The sequence below is a fragment of the Pleurodeles waltl genome, chromosome 4_1, assembly GCF_031143425.1.
Source record: "Pleurodeles waltl isolate 20211129_DDA chromosome 4_1, aPleWal1.hap1.20221129, whole genome shotgun sequence".
Lineage (NCBI taxonomy): Eukaryota > Metazoa > Chordata > Amphibia > Caudata > Salamandridae > Pleurodeles > Pleurodeles waltl.
The window spans coordinates 812,099,322-812,117,513 of NC_090442.1; the positions used below are offsets into that span (position 1 = coordinate 812,099,322).

The window sequence follows — 18,192 nt, forward strand, 5'->3', positions numbered from 1 at the left end:
CAGTAGACTATACATAAAACAGGGTGACGAGGATCTACTTTGCCAAGCCATAGAACAAGATATAACAATCAAATACATTATGGTGGTGATATAAAATAAAGTGAAAATAGATGAGGAGTGTAGGGTTCGGACTAAGAGAGAAAGTAAATGGGAGTTACCTGAAAAGGAACCTTTAATTTTAGATACATCGATGGCTAGAGAAGGACGTCTTAGAGTTTGTGAAGAGAACATTTTTCATTTTTCCCAAATTTTATTTATGGTTGTTAAGTTACATTTATAAATAGTAAGATTTTCTAATGTGCGATTTGAGTTTAAATAAATGAATCAAATGTTTATGGATGCTTACAAAATTGCCTTTGCAGCATAAATGTACGTACTGATCAAGGAGTCTAGCAAAGACTCAACGATAAGGAAATAAATGGGGAGGTGGAGTTTACATGAATTCTTTATCAGTTCTACACCAGTTGCAGAAACTTCCGTTCTCAAATCACCGATATTTTTGTTGATTTAGACATACTTAACCTTTCGCATCTGGACAGTCCACGTATCTTTTAGGCATACAAGGGAAGGGGGTGTTTTTTATATTTGTAATCCATACAAACTTAATGTAAAAAAATATATAGTATGTAAAACTAAACGTGCCAATGACCGATTTCATTTTTCTGTATAGTTCAAAGGTTCTGCAGGGGGTAAAAAGAAAACAGTGACATTGAGATATACTGACATTTTTATATTGCAGATATGAATGTATTGAATATATTGAAGAGCTCATGTGGCCATACATTTTCAATAATTTATATTTTGAATTAGAATAAGATGTCTATTCTGGAATTTATCACTGGTCAATGGGAGATTAAAAAAAATACATGAAGCAACTCTTTGTTGCTTAAGTGGTGCACTTTTTCCACTTGGCTTATTTGTCAATTCAAATTGATTGGAGCAGGTGGGTTTTAGCTCTTGAGAGTTCCTACAAAAACTACAGTCTTTTTACCTGGAAGGCTTTATGTAGAATTCATTCTTGGGCTTTCTGCCTTTGGTGTGGAAGACTGTTGAGCATTTAGGGGGTTATTCTAACTTTGGAGGAGGTGTTAATCCGTCCCAAAAGTGACGGAAAAGTGACGGATTTACCACCAGCCGTATTACGAGTCCATTATATCCTATGGAACTCGTAATACGGCTGGTGGTATATCCGTCACTTTACCGTCACTTTTGGGACGGATTAACACTCCTCCAAAGTTAGAATAACCCCCTTAGTCACTTAGGATACTAAACTAATGTTTTCCAGGTTACGTACTTTTCAGTGCCCTATTCTGTCCTCCATAAGGACAAGGTGATCCTTCGTAGACATCCTTTGTTCAGTGCTTTTAAAATGAACATGATTTCGCTATTTTTGCTTGTTTGTAAAAGTGCACAATTACTAGTTACGCCATCCTGGGTTCACAGGATTACCAGATGATAGGGTTATTGAGAGAGGAATCCCATCTTTAAAAATTTTTGAAAATAAAGGTGGGAAGTAAGCGGGATCCAGTACTTCACTGCAAGGAAGGAAAAGGCTCTGCAACTATAGTGAGCATCTTTGATTCTGGGTACATTAAAACGGTTAGCGTTAGCTGGCCTCGAACCTTGTGAAGGTACATATGGAGTCAAAAGATGCTGAAGAAGAAAATTGCCATTGTTATAAATTATTTAAGTGGCAAGTACATATACTATTAAAAAAAATCATCTTTAGCAACCGGAAGGCAATGAAGCTGAGTCAAATGGCCAGAAATTGGCATAGAGTGTGGAAGAGCGACAACGATCCAATTGTCAATATTCTGAATTACCTGTAAGCGATTAAGCAGATAAACAGAAAGCCCTAAACGGAGGGAATTAAAGTAATTCATATGAGAACAAACTGCCAAATGTGCTGAAAACAGACAGTTCGAAGGATGCAGAGTGAGAACTTTCCTCAAAATTGTGAAGGAAAATAAACAGGGTTGATGATACCTTATTAATCTGTTGTATTAAGGAGAGACCTTTATGAAAGTAGAACCCAAGATAACACACGAGGTTAGGAGGCTGAGGGGGTGAGTGTAATTCTTCAGGTCACATTTAGTGCCCTAAAAAGACAGAGGGCACCCCCCAACCACATAAACTTCTCTTTCGCCCAAAACAGTTTTTGAAAGTTGTGGCTCTTCCACTGGGCAACCTCTCCTAAGTATTTGTGAAAATTGGATTGAGTTTTTTCCGATTTGCCATCCAGTCTTAAAATGATTTGAGCATCAAGTGGTTATAACACAGTCGAAAGATCAAAAAAATGTCATAATGCGAGCTAGTTGTGTGTTAGAAATGGGGTCTTTGGTTGGCAGTCAGGTTATCTCTTGTCAAAGCAAGGACCCTCTCTCTAGTCAGGGTAAGTCACACACAATCTATATTATCCTGTGCCCACCCTCTGGTAGCTTGGCACTGAGCAGTCAGGCTTAACTTAGAAGGCATTATTAGTGCAATAAATCATACACTAACACCATATAGCACCACAAAAATACACCACACAGGGTTTAGAAAAATATATAATATTTATCTGGATAAATGCAGGTCAAAACGATTAAAGATGCAATACGTAAAAGTGTCTTAAGTCTTTTAAAAGCAAACAAAGTCTCTTTCAAGCACAAAGTACATGGTTTGTGTGAAAAATCTCCGCAAAGAACTGCTGAGAAGGAGATGCGTGGAAACAAAAGGGGTGTGCGTCGATTTCTCGGGCCGCACACAGCGATGCGTTGTTTAGTTTTCATGCAGGGACGGCTGATCATCGATTTCTGGTGCTTGGTCGTGGATCCTCTTCGGGTTGGGGGGTTTTCAGGCACCCAGGGGACAATGGGTGGATTTCCTGCACTGGCAGGGCGAAGTCACAGGAGCTGCGTCGATCCGGTGGGCATTGCGTCTAATTTTCTATCGCACAGCAAGGCGCTGCATTGATTCCTCTCTGGAAGTCGGGCTGCGTCGTTCTGGCTCAGCTGTGCATCGATTTGGTGGATCATGCGTCAAATTTCCGGTCACTACGCTGGCGCTGCATTGATCTTCTCATTGCGAAGTCGGGCTGCGTTGTTCCGGTTCGGCGGGTGGTGAAGTTTTCACTGCGGTGCCGGCTGTGCGTCGTTTCTGGCAGGCAGTGCGTTGAATTTTGCTGCACAAGGAGTCCTTCTTGTAGAGATTGTCTCTTTGGTCCTGAGACTTCAGGGAACAGGAGGCAAGCTCTATCCAAGCCCTTGGGGAGCACTTCTTTACCACAGCCAGAGATCAGCAAGGCAGCAGGGCAACAGCAAGGCAGCAGTCCTTCACAGAAAGCAGCCAGGTGAGTCCTTTGGGCAGCCAGGGAGTTCTTGGCAGGATGCAGGTTCTGGTTCCAGTTTCTTCTCCAGGAAGTGTCTGAGTTGGTACGGTCAGAGGCCCTTTCGATATACCCAAATGTGCCTTTGAAGTGGGGGGAGACTTCAAAGAGTGGCTTAGAAGTGCACCAGGCCCCCTTTCAGTTAAATCCTGTCTGCCAGGGTCCCAGTAGGGGGCGTGGCAGTCCTTTGTGTGAGGGCAGGACCTCCACCCTCCCAGCCCAGGAAGACCCTTTCAAAATGCAGAGGTATGCAAGTGAGGCTGAGTAGCCTGTGTTTAGGGTGTGTCTGAGTGAATGCACAAGGAGCTGTCAACTAAACCCAGCCAGACGTGGATTGTAAGGCACAGAAAGATTTAAGTGCAGAGAAATGCTCACTTTCTAAAAGTGGTATTTCTTAAACAGTAATATTAAATCCAACTTCACCAGTCAGCAGGATTTTGTATCACCATTCTGGCCATACTAAATATGACCTTTCTACTCCTTACAGATCAGCAGCTACAACTCAACCATTGTATGAGGGCGCCCCCAATGTTAGCCCATGAAAGGAGCAGGCCTCACAGCAGTGTAAAAACAACTTTAGTAGTTTTACAGTACCAGGACATGTAAACTACACAGGTACATGTCCTGCCTTTTGCCTACACAGCTCCCTGCCCAATGGGTTACCTAGGGAATACCTTAGGGGTATTTTTTATGTAGGAAAAGGGGGGGGGTTAGGCTTGGCAAGTACTATTAAATGGCAAGTCGAATTGGCAGTGAAACTGCGCACACAGGCCTTGCAATGGCAGGCCTGAGACAAGGTTTAGGGGCTACTGAACAGAGTGGCACAATCAGTGCTGCAGGCCCACTAGTAGCATTTAATCTACAGGCCCTGGGCACATATAGTGCACTCTACTAGGGACTTACAAGTAAATTAAATAGTCCAATTAGGTATGATCCAATGTTACCATGTTTAAAGGGAGAGAGCATATGCACTTTAGCACTGGTTAGCAGTAGTAAAGTGCGCAGAGTCTTAAAACAAGCAAAAACAGTATCTAAAAAGTGGAAGGAGGCAGGCAAAAAGTTAGGGGTGACCACCCTAAGGCTGTCGGGTCTAAGATGTGTCCCCCCCAGCTGAAACTGTGGAGAGCTGCCCAACCTCCTGGGAGCTCTCATCGCTAAGGCGGAAGTATCTGGAGAGACCATCAGCGTTGGCGTAGTCAATCCCCGGGCGATGCTCCACCATAAAGTCCATCCCCTGTAGGGAAATGGACCACCTCAAGAGTTTAGGATTCTCACCCCTCATCTGCATGAGCCACACGAGGGGCCTATGGTCTGTCTGAACCCGAAAGTGAGTCCCAAACAGGTATGGTCTCAGCTTCTTCAGTGCCCAAACCACAGCAAATGCTTCTCACTTAAGAGCACTCCACCTCTGTTCCGTGGTAATAGTCTTCTGCTGATAAAGACTACTGGTTGGTCAGAGTTCTCCTCATTTAGCTGCACTAGAACAGCCCCTATGCCATGCTCTGAAGCATCCGTCTGCACAATAAATTCCTGGAAGTAGTCAGGGGCCTTGAGCACGGGCCGTGCACATGGCTTCCTTCAGGGAATCAAAGGCTTTCTAACAAGCCTCTGTCCAATTAACCAACCTAGGTTGCTTCTTGGAGATGTAAATTCTGTCAAGGGTGACACAATGGTACCATAGCCCTTGACAAACCTACGGTAGTATCCAGTGAGGCCTAAGAAGGCTCTCACTTCGGTCTGAGTTCTAGGTGGTTGCCAGGCCTTGATAGTTTCAATCTTGGCCTGGCGTGGCTGCACCTTGCCACCACCTACTAGGTGTCCCAAGTACACCACAGAACCTTGCCCAATCTGGCACTTACTAGCCTTGATGGTCAGGCCTGCCTGTTGCAGAGCCTTAAGCACCTCCTTGAGATGGAGCAGGTGTTCCTCCCAGCTGGAACTATAGACAGCTATGTCATCTAGGTAGGCTGCGCAGTAGCCATCCTTGCCAGCTATGACCCCGTTAACCAACCATTGGAAGGTAGCAGGGGCATTTTTCAACCCAAAGGGCATCACCTGGAACTGGTAATGGCCATCAGGTGTGGAAAATGCAGATCTCTCTTTAGCCCTGTCAGTCAAGGTTATCTGCCGGTACCCTAATGTGAGATCAAAAGTACTCAGGAACTTGGCAGCGCCTAGCCTGTCAACAAGCTAATCAGCTCGGGTGATGGGGTGAGCGTCAGTCCGTGTGACTGAGTTGAGACCCCGTAGTCCCCACAGAACCGGAGTCCCGGCTTTGCACCGGGGGCAGCAGCCTTAGGTACCAGCACCACAGGGCTGGCCGAGGGACTACTGGACTTCTCAATAACCCCTAGGGTCAACATCTTGGAGACCTCCTCCTTGAAACTGGCCTTAATCTTATCCGACAACCTATAAATTTTGTTCTTTACAGGGAGACTGTCTCCCGTTTCAATGCCAGGGTCACACAGATGAGTAAGTCCAGGAGTAAGCGAGAACAGGGAAGAGAACTGCTCTAACAACTCATACCAATCTCCTCTCTGATCTAGAGTCAGGGAGTCAGAGAGAATGACACCCTCCACTGACCTATCACCTTCTTTGGCAGAGAGGATATCGGGAGAGGTTCACTCTCCTCTTCCATGCCCTCATCTGTGACTAGGAGAATACTGACCTCAGACTTCTCAAAGTGAGGTTTGAGTCTGTTATGATGGAGAATCCTTAGGGGGGGATTAGGGGTCTTGAGGTCCACTAGGTAAGTGGCCTCCCCCTTCTGCTCCTTAATCTCAAATGGGCCAGACCAGTGGTCCTGGAGAGCCCTAGGCTCTACTGGCTCCATCACCCAAACCTTGTCTCCAGGCGAGAACTCAACCAGAGTGGCCTTCCGGTCGTACCACTCCTTCATCACCTCTTGACTGGCCTCAAGGTTACTCTTGGCCTGCTTTCAGAAGCATTTGTTTGGTTACGGAGGGCCAGCATGTAGCTGACCCCACATCCTGGGGAGGTGTCTTGGAGCTTTTTCCCAGCCCTCTTTCACTATGCATAGTGGTCCCCTGACAGGGTGACCGTAGAGAAGTTCAAAGGGGCTGAACCCCACCCCTTTCTGGGGCACCGCCCTATAAACAAACAGCAGGCATGGCAAGAGGACGTCCCACTTACACCGCATGGCTTCAGTTAGGCCCTTGATCATGCCTTTAAGGGTCTTGTTGAATCTCTCAACAAGCCCATTGGATTGAAGATGATAAGGAGTGGTAAACCGGTAGGTCACCCACACTCATCCCACATGGACTTCATGTATGCAGACATGAAGTTTGTGCCTCTGTCAGGCACAAATTCCTTAGGGAATCCCACACTGCTAAATATTTCCAGCAGGGCTCTGGTCACCAATCGTGCAGTCACTGTTCTCAGAGGGATGGCCTCTGGATAGCGGGTGGCATGGTCCACCAAAATCAGGATAAACCTGTTGCCCAAGTTAGTTTTGGGGTCCAAGGGACCAACGATGTTGATGCCCACCCTTTCAAAGGGTGTGCCAATGACGGGGAGTGGGATCGGGGGGCTTTAAGCTTTTTCCCTGTCTTCCCACTAGCCTGGCAGGTGGGGCAGGCTCTGCAGAAGTTATATGAGGCTACCCTCATTCTAGGCCAATGGAAGTGGGTGACAAGCCTGTCAAAGGTCTTGTCTTGGTCCAGATGTCCTGCCAGAGGAATGTCATGAGACAGACCCAGTAGGAAGGCCCGGTAACACTGGGGGACCACCAGCGCAAGTGCTGCCCCAGGGTCCGGAACTATAGGCTCACTGTAAAGGAGATCATTCTCTCAGTAGATGTTGTGAGTGCCAGAGGCTTCACCAGCTGCAGCCTGTCGCCTCAGACCCTCAAGGGTGGGGCATTCTTTCTGCTCTTGCAGAATTCTGCCCTGGTTAGCCCACCCTCTACTTGCCAGCCAGCATGTTTAGGTAGGTTGCCCAGGTCAGCTATGTCCTCTCCAGTTGGCTCAGGGGACTCCTCCTCCTCAGGGGCCCCGCCCTCCACTGTGGGAACATCTGAGGCGGATTTCCTGCGCATCTTGCCCTTCCTCTTTGTAGCTGTCTGGGCCATTGTTCCAGTCTCCAGGCGCCCTTGACTCCCTTCCCGGGCAGCCATGGATCTTGTGGTCATGCAGACCCACTCAGGCAAACCTAACATCTCCAGGTGGGATCTGAGCTCTACCTCCTTCCAGGCAGTATGCTCAAGATAATTGCCTAACAGACAATCTACAGGCATGGCAGGACTCACAGCTACTTTCAGAGTACCAGAGACTTCTCCCACCCCCACCCCACACTCAAAGGGAACCAGAGCCATCACCAGGTGACTCTCACAATTGTCAGTGACTGTAACCTGGTGGAATGTATTAGGGTCTATCTGCACTGCTGACACCAGGTGACACTTGACAGTAGTCCTACTGGCCCCTGTGTCATGCAGAGCCTCCACTATAAGGAAATGCCTTCCTTTGCATGGTTACCCCCTAACTTTTTGTCTTTTGTTGATGCCAGCGATGACTGAAAGTGTCCTGGGACCCTGATCCAGCGTTCTTTCCCTAAACTGTACCTTTGTTCCCACAATTGGCACAGCCCTGGCACATAGATAAGTCCCTTGTAAATGGTACCCCTGGTACCAAGGGCCCTGTGGCCAGGGAAGGTCTCTAAGGGCTGCAGCATGTATTATGCCACCCTGGGGACCCCTCACTCACCCCTTGTGGCCATAAACTCATCTGGTTGTGGCAGGCTGGCAGAAACTGGTCAGCCTAGCACCGAGAGTCGGACTGGTATTCAGGGGTCATCTCTAAGATGCCTTCTGGGTGTATTTTGCAATAAATTCCACACTCCTCCTCCAAGGGGCGACCTCCTGGTCCTTCGTGGGCCCTGGCAGCACCCAAAACCTTCAACCGCGACTCTTGCAGCTAGCAAGGCTTGTTTGCGGTCTTTCTGCGTGGAAACAACTCTGCATCCTCCAGCACGCAGTGGGACCTCTTCTGACCAACTGAGAAGTTCCTGGCACCTTCCGTTTTTGCAGAATCTTCGGCTTCTTCCACCCGGAGGCAGCCCTTTTGCACCTTCATCCGGGGTTTAGTGGGCCCTTGACCCCCCCACCCCCCAGACACTTGCGTGACTCTTGGACTTGGTCCCCTTCCTTTGCAGGTCCTCAGGTCCAGGAATCCTTCTTCAGTGCTTTGCAGTCAGGTGTTGTCTTTGCAGAATCCCCTATCTCGACTTTACTGTCTTTCTGGGGTAGTAGGGTAACTTTACTCCTACTTTTCAGGGTGTTGGGGTGGGGTATCTTGGACGCCCTTAGTGTTTTCTTACACACCCAGCGACCCTCTACACACTACACTAGGCCTGGGGTCCATTCGTGGTTCGCATTCCACTTTTGGAGGATATGGTTTGTGTTGCCCCTAGGCCTATTGTCTCCTATTGCATTCTATTGTGTTCTTCAGTGTTTGCACTACTTTTCAACTGTTTACTTACCTGATTTTGGTTTGTGTGTATATTTTGTGTATTTTACTTACCTCATAAGGGAGTATATCCTCTGAGATACTTTTGCCATATTGTCACTAAAATAAAGTACCTTTATTTTTGGTAACTCGGAGTATTGTGCTTCTTATGATATAGTGCTAAGTGATATAAGTGGTATAGTAGGAGCTTTGCATGTCTCCTAGTTCAGCCTAAGCTGCTCTGCTATAGCTACCTCTATCAGCCTAAGCTGCTAGAACACTACCAATCTACTAATAAGGGATAACTGGACCTGGCACAAGGGTAAGTACCAGAAGGTACCCACTATAAGCCAGGCCAGCCTCCTATACCCATGATGAGGGCTGAGCCCTGTTTGGACATTATCTAAAATCCTATTAGTGAAGATGAATAAGGACAGTTGTTGAATTACCACTTTTTCTGTAATTTCTGCCTAAAATAAGTAGCAAAGAGATATACCTGTTTCTATATAGAGTGAAAGGGTCTCCTGAAGGTTTTTTCAGCTAGTCCATTGCTAGATGAATATTGTGTACAAGGCAAAAGTCAAATGGAGACCCTGATTTGATCGATATAAATTTCTCTGTAGTTATGGATATAAGGTCTGCAGACAGTGATAGTGCTAAAAACCGTGGACGAGTATACTGAATATATTACCTTAATGGGTGCAAAGAGTTCCTAATACATTTAATCTGTCAATAAAAAAAAGTCAGCACAAATACAGGAGAGACAGTAGATGAACAACATTAATGTTAGAAGAATGTTAGACTTCTTAGCGAAAAGTTGTCTTTCAGTAAGAATGTGTGACGCAATATAGTAAGTACTGTCTTTTTTTACTTCCTTGTTATAGTTCTTAAAACCGTAGAGCCTTAGCATCTGTTGAATAGTCAGACAGCCTCAAACACTCGAGTCACTTGCAGCTCCCTTTAGCTACGTAAGTGATCCATTTTACAACGGGATGGAAGCATCGACCATCTGCAGATATTTCTTGTCTGGTGCAATAGAGATTAATGCTGAGGTCACACAGTCAGTAAAGTGCCAGAGGCCCCGAACGGGCTCAGTAACTGCCATGAATATAGGACCAAAAATAGGTTCTGCTTAGAAGTCTTGGATAAGCAGCATCTAAAACACCCGTTTTCACCGGCTGATAACTGCTGCAGCACTGCTTTCGAATGGGAAATAGGATCTCAAAATGTTTGATCCAATTTAGCAGATGCGAGTTGTCTTAGAGGATAATGAAATGAAAATAACATTGACGAGGAAATTGTGCTAGTCTCCACTTTTCTGTTCTGCTATTGTGTGAGATAAAGGCGTGTGCCTAGAGTATCAGAAGGCGTCTGATGTTTTTTCTGCATAAGACCAAATCCCCGTGTTCCACTGACAGTGTTTTTGTCATGTAAAATGGCTCATGCAGTGGGAAACAGAACTCCAAGACAGTTGTTGTTCATGTGTGTTCTTATGAATTCTGAATGTTGCAGAATTGATAATCTTCTTTCCCCAGATAGCTAGCATTCACGCACAGGATGTGAGGCCCAGCACAGCATCCATTAAGTTCTGACAGTATGCCCCTTTCGACTAATCTGCAACGCAGCTGCATGGGCTTCTTCACTTGCATTCTGTTACTACCGTGAATGTCTGCTCTGGTCTTAAGCAAGCCTTGGACACAGTCTTACGATTAAAGTATTTAGCTAGAATGCGGTGGCTTATAAAATAAGAGTGTCTTCCCTTTTTACAAATTGTCATATTCTTCGGTCTTCCTCAGCGTCCGAGAAAGAGGGAGTGGACATACCAGTGAGTGCAGGCTATTCACAATAGTGACTCATTTCCTGATGGTATTTTCTTATGTGACACAGGAATTTTGATTTGTTCGTGAGAGTCGGAGAAATCATAATGGGCCTGTCTACCGACAAAATCTTCATCGTATTGTTATTTTACCACACTACCAGTTAGAGACCGCCTGTTGCAGCTATGTTTGTCCCTTGTGCAGTTAGGGACTCTACGAGGGATACAGTTTTCTAGAAAATCCATATGTGACTTACAGTTTGGAGGAATCATGATTTTTAGGTATATGGCAGATACTGCTGTATGAAAGTATTGCTGTACTTTAACATGGCCTTTAAAATCAATGGATTTTATCCAATATGTATGGTATAAAAGTTATTTTGACCCGACTGGCTTTTTACATTTCTTAGAGGAAAATAATCTCCCAAGTCCTCAAGAAGAGTGGGCTGACTCGCTGCTCTCATTTACTCTGTGAACGTGATACTGGTAGTAAGAACATTTCCAGAGATGCCCCTGATATCCTGTTTGCTCTCATCCTGCTCAATTGGTGTTGAGAGATTCTAGGTTCGAGCACGATCCGTGGGAGTATTTTACCTACACACGCTTAAAACACCCCCACCTTCAAGTAATTTAATAAATAAATGGAAGTCACATGAGGTTTTGCAATTTTGTTTTCTAGCTGGTCTCTTGGTCCAGCTTTCCGTGAGTACTCTGATTCTTTACTAATGTGTCCTTCTAAATATTATCCAAAATAAGCTAAGAAATAGTCAGTGTTCAGTTGATATAGAACAATCTCTTTCACATGCAGTTTCAGTGGAAAGTTCCCAGTTTTGTTTTTATTGTTGTTCATAACGCTTTTTGATTCATATTTTTACTCTGTATCCCTGTGTCATTTTTAAATTACGCTTAACCTGTATAATAATTATTTACAATTAATGCTCATAATTTCAAAGGAAAGGTTACCCAGTAATACATGTATGTTACGCTGAGTATGTACTATGCTTCAGGTGTTTTTAAATTAGCTGTTTCCAGTTTACTTGATCCATATTCAGATTGGCTTCCAGCAAAGGCACCTTATGAACCTAAGAATAATTGCAGTCGAGTAGCTGCTGTAATTAAGGAGCGTCTCCGTTTTCTGCCAGGCACCGTTGATTGCATTAATATAAAATGGTGCTTAGGGTAAGAGTAATTTCCCAGATTTGAAAGTTGTATATCATTATGTTATCCCTTAACAATGCTGATTTGTTTCCTTCTAGATTTCTTCTTTGGAAGAGAAAACAGTACCTGAAAATCTCCCTGTTCCACCCAACAAATACAAACTGCAGTATCAACAGTATGAAGCCGATATGAAAGAAGGGTACAAGCAGTATACACAAAGAGCGGCAGACCGGACCAAAGCAGGTTCACAGGCACAGCCACCCGGAAGGCCGTCTCCTCAGAAAGAGGTAAATTATGCACTGGACCGGACCTCCAGTGTGTCAACTTTAGCCTTCGTATGTACTGGGATTTATAAAGATTAAAGTTAGCTGGCAACCTACCGAGCTTTTTACGAAAGTAGAGTGTAAGGTTTTGTACACAGTAAGGGTTGGGGTGGAATACTGTGGTGTGCTCCTTTTCTAGAGGTGTTTTATGAACATAACCTTACATGAGGTGTACATTGCAAATGTAGATATTTTATTTAGAGAATTTTTTTTATTTGGGCATGTCGTTTCTTTATAACAGGGTGTTGGAAAATGGGTTATTGGTAAGGGCAGGTAGGTACCTACACCTAGCAACAAGCCACTAACCTCCACTTAGGTCCAGTTAGGTCTCAGTAAATTAACCCCAGCTCAACCCTTGGTAGCTTGGCAACGAGCGTCAAGGCTTAACTTAGGAGACAATGTGTAAAGCATTCAAATATCACAAAACAGTAATTAAATAAAACACAGGAAACAGTTTAAAAATCCAAAACCAATTTATAAAAATAGTTTATATTTTTATCTTTAAAATGACACAAAAACGAATAAAATCGGATAAGGGGAACCGGAGATATGAATTTTTAAAGAATTATTATTTTTCTAGCGCTTAGAAACAAAAAGCGCCAATCGGGTCATCTGGTTGCACCTCGACCGGGGCAAAGTCAAAGTTTCAGGCTGACCGCGATGGAGCCCTGCTCGGCTACAGGTCGCGGGAGGCCTCGGTTAAAAAGTTACCTTCTGACTTAGTCTTTATTTTGAAGATTTTCTTCAGCGGGACGAACCTGCCAGTCCTATCCGACCTCCTGGAGCCCTTCTCCGGATACGCGATGCTGGAATCCTCGGTGGAGATTTTTACCTTCGGACTTAGTCGTTTTTTCGAGGTGAAAATCCTTCGACCGGGGTAACCCTGGATCTTGATCCGACGTCCATGGAGCCCTTCTCGGATACGATGGCTGGGAGGTCCCGGTCAACTTTTTACCTTCGGACTTAGTCTCTTTTTCGGAGATTTTTCTTTACCGGGACGAACCACCAAGTCAGGCCGGGTCGCGGTTGAGGCAAGCCGGCTAGAATTTCCGCGGCGGGTCGGTCCCTCTATGGAGCTTTTTTTACAAAAATTCTCAAATCTTCTCCAAACTTCTTGGGCTTCACCCAGATGTCCTTTTAAGGTTCTTTTGGGGTCCACAGCTCACCCCAAGGGTCCAGAAGTTCTGAGATGGTCCTTGGGGGGTGCGGACTACAACTCCCAGAATGCACCTGGCGCAAACTCCTTTTTGGCCACTGGGCTTTGGAGGTTACATCTGGCTGAGCCCACCCACTGGTGTGGCTAAAAATCATAAACACACCCCTCTCCTAATCTAATCAAGGGGGCACCTAGTTGTCTGGGGTTGCAGGATGTGGGGGTGTTGCTGGTTGCTCCAAATGTCCTTCTCTGCCTTTGAAGACCAGTTTGGCAGCCCTCCCCCTTCCTGCCTCACCATCTGCTGAGGGGAGATTCTCTCCCACAGGCACATTCCTTTGTGTGAAGCCAGGCCACTTTACACCTCATCAAGGCAGCTTGGCTAAGCTGCTGCAGGCTGGCCAGTCAGAGCACAGCAGCAAAAACAATGCAGGGCTGAAATTGGCAACTTTTTAGGTAAAGTCTAAAACTTTTTATCTGAACAAGTTATATTAAATCCAACAACTGGAAGTTGTGGGATTTATTGCAACAATTAATTTGATACCAAATTCTTGGTATGCAACATTTAAGGAGACTTTAAAATTTAAAATAAAGTCTCCCCATTCTAGCCTATGAAGGCCATTTACTTCAATGAGGGAAAAACGAATTTGGCTGTTTTTACCTCACCAGGGTTTATAAATCTATTTTTATAAAGTCCCTGCTTATAGTTACATGGCACCCAGCCCTAGGGGCACATAGGGCACACCTTAGGGGTGACTTATATGTAAAAATAAGGTAGTTTAAGACTTTGGAACTACTTTTAATTCCAAAGTCGAATTTGCATATAACTTTAATTTAAAAGCAGCCAGCAAGGCAGGCCTGCCTTTAAAATGACACTGGGCACCTCAGCAGTGCACCTATGGGTGCACTACCAATGCTGTGGTCCCTAAACCTACATGCCCTACCATATACTAGGGACTTATAGGTAGGTTAACTTAGCCAATTATAATTAGCCTAATTTGCATATCCATTTTACACAGAGCACAGGCCCTGGGACTGGTTAGCAGTACCCTGGGCACCATCAGAGTCAGGAAAACACCAGCAAAAAGTGGAAAATGGGGGCAAAAAGTTAGGGGGCCTCTGCAATCAGCCCTGTTTTCTCACAGAGGGCTTCTTAAACCCATGAGCGGCAAGCCCCTGTCTGCAGTAGGCTCTGATGAGGGGTGTCTAAGAGGATGGGGACAGATGAGTGAGCACCTGTATTAGACCTGACAGCCTTAAGGTGGTCTTCCCCCAACCTTTTGCTTGTTTGCCTCACCTTTTTGCTGATTTATTTTTTGTTAGCCTTAGGATTCTGAGCGCTTCACCACTACTGACCAGTGCTAAAGTGCATGCACTCTGTCCCCTGACCATGGTTTGGCGCATCCAAAATTGGCATATTTAATTTGCTTATAAGTCCCTAGTAAACTGCACTACACGTGCCCTGGGCCTGTAAATTAAGTGCTGCTAGTGTGACTGCAATTGCTCTCTCCCTAAAACGTGGTTTGATTGGTACATCCACAATTGGCATATTTAATTTATTTATAAGTCCTTTTTAAAGAGCACTACATGTGCCCAGGGCCTGTAAATGCTTATAGTGGGCCTGCATCACTGCTTGTGCCACCCACTGAAGTAGCCCTTAAATATCAGGCCTACCATTGCACAGCCTGTGTGGGCAGTTTACACTGCCATGTCTACTTGGCAATTAAAACATCTTGCCAAGCCCTAATCTCCCCTTTTATTACATATGTCATCCCTAAGGTAGGTCCTAGGTAGCCCAGAGGACATGGTGCTATGTAACTAAAAGGTGAGACATGTACTTTTAAGTTTTACATGTACTGGTAGTAAAAGTCAGATTTATTATTACAATTTTGAAAATGCCACTTTTAGAAAGTTGCCTTTTTCCTGCTTTTAGCCATGTGTGCTTGCAACGTGTCTTCCATACATGACTTTGCTGTGGTGGCAGTTGGGATTGTGCATTCCCTCTAGACAGCCACACACAAGGGACTCTTAGGGTGACTGATGGGCCATCAACCTCCTGATGGACCATCCTTAGCACAAAGGGAGGGAGAAGCTGACACTTGGCTGATTGGGCAATGTCCTGCTCCACCACAAATGTCTGCATACCCTCCTGTAGTGAGTGTGGAGCCAGGACTGGAAGAAAGGACTTCTGTACACTTCGAAGACTCTTCTTTGAACTCACCTCACTTCAAACGCACACTACATTCTGGACCTATGAAGAACTCTCTCAGGAAGGAAGACTGCTGTTCTGCTACAAGGACTGCAACTCTGGATTGCTGTGCTGCTACATGGACTGACACTCTGGATTTCTGCTCTGGAAGATCTGCTTTTCTGCTGTTCTGCCCTCTGTCCTGCTGACAGTGGCGTAACAAAACTGGAGGGAGCCCCCTGCAAAGAACATAGAGGGGGCGGGCCCCCCTCCAGACTCACTCAGGTCAAATGCTGTGCTGAGGGGGCCCCCTGTAGCGCGGGCCCCTCTGCACCGCGGAGGCCTTTGTTACACCACTGCCTGCTGAGAAAGTACTGGATCTATCTCACTTGAACCCAGAGTGACTCCAAAGGCTTGCTGGTTGCCTCCTGTTTTCTGAAGTATCAGGGACTTTCAACTCACCCACTACAACTTCTAGACAGGTCTTCAACCACCTCCTGACCCTCAAGAGGCTCCTCTCTAGTCTCTTCACCGGCACGAGGTTACCTGCTCGAACCAGAACCGCGCATCTTGCCAGAAGGATCAGGGCTAGCCGGCCCAAGTTCTTATCTTCACACAGCAAGCATTGTTGCTCATGACTGAGAGAGGCTGCAGTCTGTCCGTCTGTAACACCAGGCCGACTCTTTGCCCCCATGGACCACCACCAGCTATGCTTTCCTTGCCCCTGGCGAACTTCTTCCCCGTGAACAGGGCTCTTGGCTCAATTCTTGAGAAGGTTAAACTTCAGCAGGACTTGTCTAGGACTGTATCTGACCCAACTCCATCGCGGTCGACCTGAACCTTTGGATTTAACTCGTTCTAGTGCAACCAGATAGCCGTGGTTGACACATCATACTTTTAAGCACTATGTTGCATTTTAATCTTTACAAACTCCTATCTCGTCTTCTACTTATTGGATGTTTGTTGTTTTGGTCTTGTTTTGTTCACAAAATTAAGCTCTGTTTTGTCTAACCTTGTGTGGATTCCTTTTGTGGTGTTTTCACTGTGTTACTGTTTGTAGTAACGCACAAACACACATTGCCTCTTAAGTTAAGCCTGTCTGCTCTGTGCTAAGCTACTAGAGGTTCTGATAAGCAGAACACAGGAAGGAAACAGAAAGTGACCAAAATGCACATATATATGTGATTCTGGCAGTGCCAGCTTAAGAATTTCATAGAACCCAAGCAATACATAATGCAAGGCCCCCTGTTTGTAACAATTTAAATGTATTACTATTTTGAGATAATCCAATTACTTATGGTGAGGTAGAGATAAATGAGGAAGGCAAAGATAAAAGGTAAAGAGAGAAAAGTAAGATAGCCAGAAAAAAAGAAACAGAGGGCAGAAAGAATATGAAGTAGGTAGGTAAAGAGAGAGAGAAAGATAGGTTTAGAGTGAGGTAGTGAGAGCTGTAAACAGAGTAGGAAATGTATAGAAAGAGTGAGTTGTGGTGTATACAAAGAGGTAGAGTTGAGAAAGATTAGGAAGAAAGAGAGGTGAGTTAGAGGAAGGTAGAGGCAAAGAGATGTAGACAGCTGTAAATGTGAGGTAGTGAGAGAATTATGAAGATGTAAGGTAGAGATAGAGGGGTGATGTAGAGGTGACAACTTGAAAACAGTTATAGAAATACAGGTAATTTAAGTAAAATAGTGCACCAAAGAGTAAGATAGTGAGAGGAGCTGAAGGGTAGAAAGAGAAGGAGTCAAGAGAGAAAAGACATAAAGCAAAATGGTGAGATAGAAAATGAGGTGAGCTGGTAGAAGCAGAGAAAATGATGAGAGAGGTGAAATAAAGAGAGATGGAGAGAAAAATGACAAGTAGAATAAAGAGGGATGAGCGATGGAAACAGCAACGAGGTGCAGAGAGAGTGATGAAGAAGAGAGAAAGTTGAAGTAGAGAAAGGAGAAAGGAGGTGTAGATCTTTAGAGGGGTTAGAAACACACACACATTTGCAAGTGCATTAACCAATTCAGCTTGTTTTAAAATGTAAAACTATGCTAACCTAAGGCCCGATGGATGTCTGTAACAGATGTCTTTACCCATTTAGCACTTGTAACATAGTAAGTTAATATTGTCACTGCAGTAATATGCAAACATCCTAAAGGTCACATGTTCAAATCTGGTTATGTCTAACTAAGACTTTCAGCCTTCTAAGATAGATACTTTTATTTAATTTTTTGGAACTCTTTTTATTAGTCAACGTAAAACAATTATTGCTCAGAATAGACAATTGGCAGCGTTTGATACAGTATCCATCAGGCATGCAGAAATAGATCACAGTAAATTCACCGACTTAGTAAGCATGCAGCATCACTGTTGTTAAGTTCAAGTTTATTTATTCATGATTTGTAACTCCTAAGAGGTCCACATAAACAAGTCAAAATATATATATGTGTGTATGTATGTGTATATATATATATATATATATATGTATGTATATGTATGATCTATGGCATGTGTAGCTGCAGATACACATGCTATGCATAGCTCTTCCGACATCTAGTGTTGGGCTCGGAGTGTTACAAGTTGTTTTTCTTCGAATAATTATTTTCAGAGTCACAGAATCGAGTGACTTCTCTTCTTGGTTTCAGTGCGCATGGGCATCGACTCCATTGTTGGATTGGTTTCTTTCCGCGGTCGGGTTCAAACGTGTTTCCTCTCGCTCTGAGATTTCGGTTCCGAAAAC

The 18,192-nt window shown here is 44.8% G+C and overlaps 1 protein-coding gene across 4 annotated transcripts in view; it reads left to right on the forward strand.

The window, feature by feature from the left end:
• Window positions 1-18,192, forward strand: part of CAPS2 (calcyphosine 2) — a 925,516-nt gene that overhangs the window by 182,543 nt on the left and 724,781 nt on the right. For all 4 annotated transcript variants that reach the window (XM_069229548.1, XM_069229545.1, XM_069229547.1 and 1 more), the window contains exon 6: window positions 11,902-12,090. In XM_069229548.1, coding sequence (XP_069085649.1) covers window positions 11,902-12,090 — 189 coding nt within the window. The remainder of the gene's footprint in view (window positions 1-11,901; window positions 12,091-18,192) is intronic.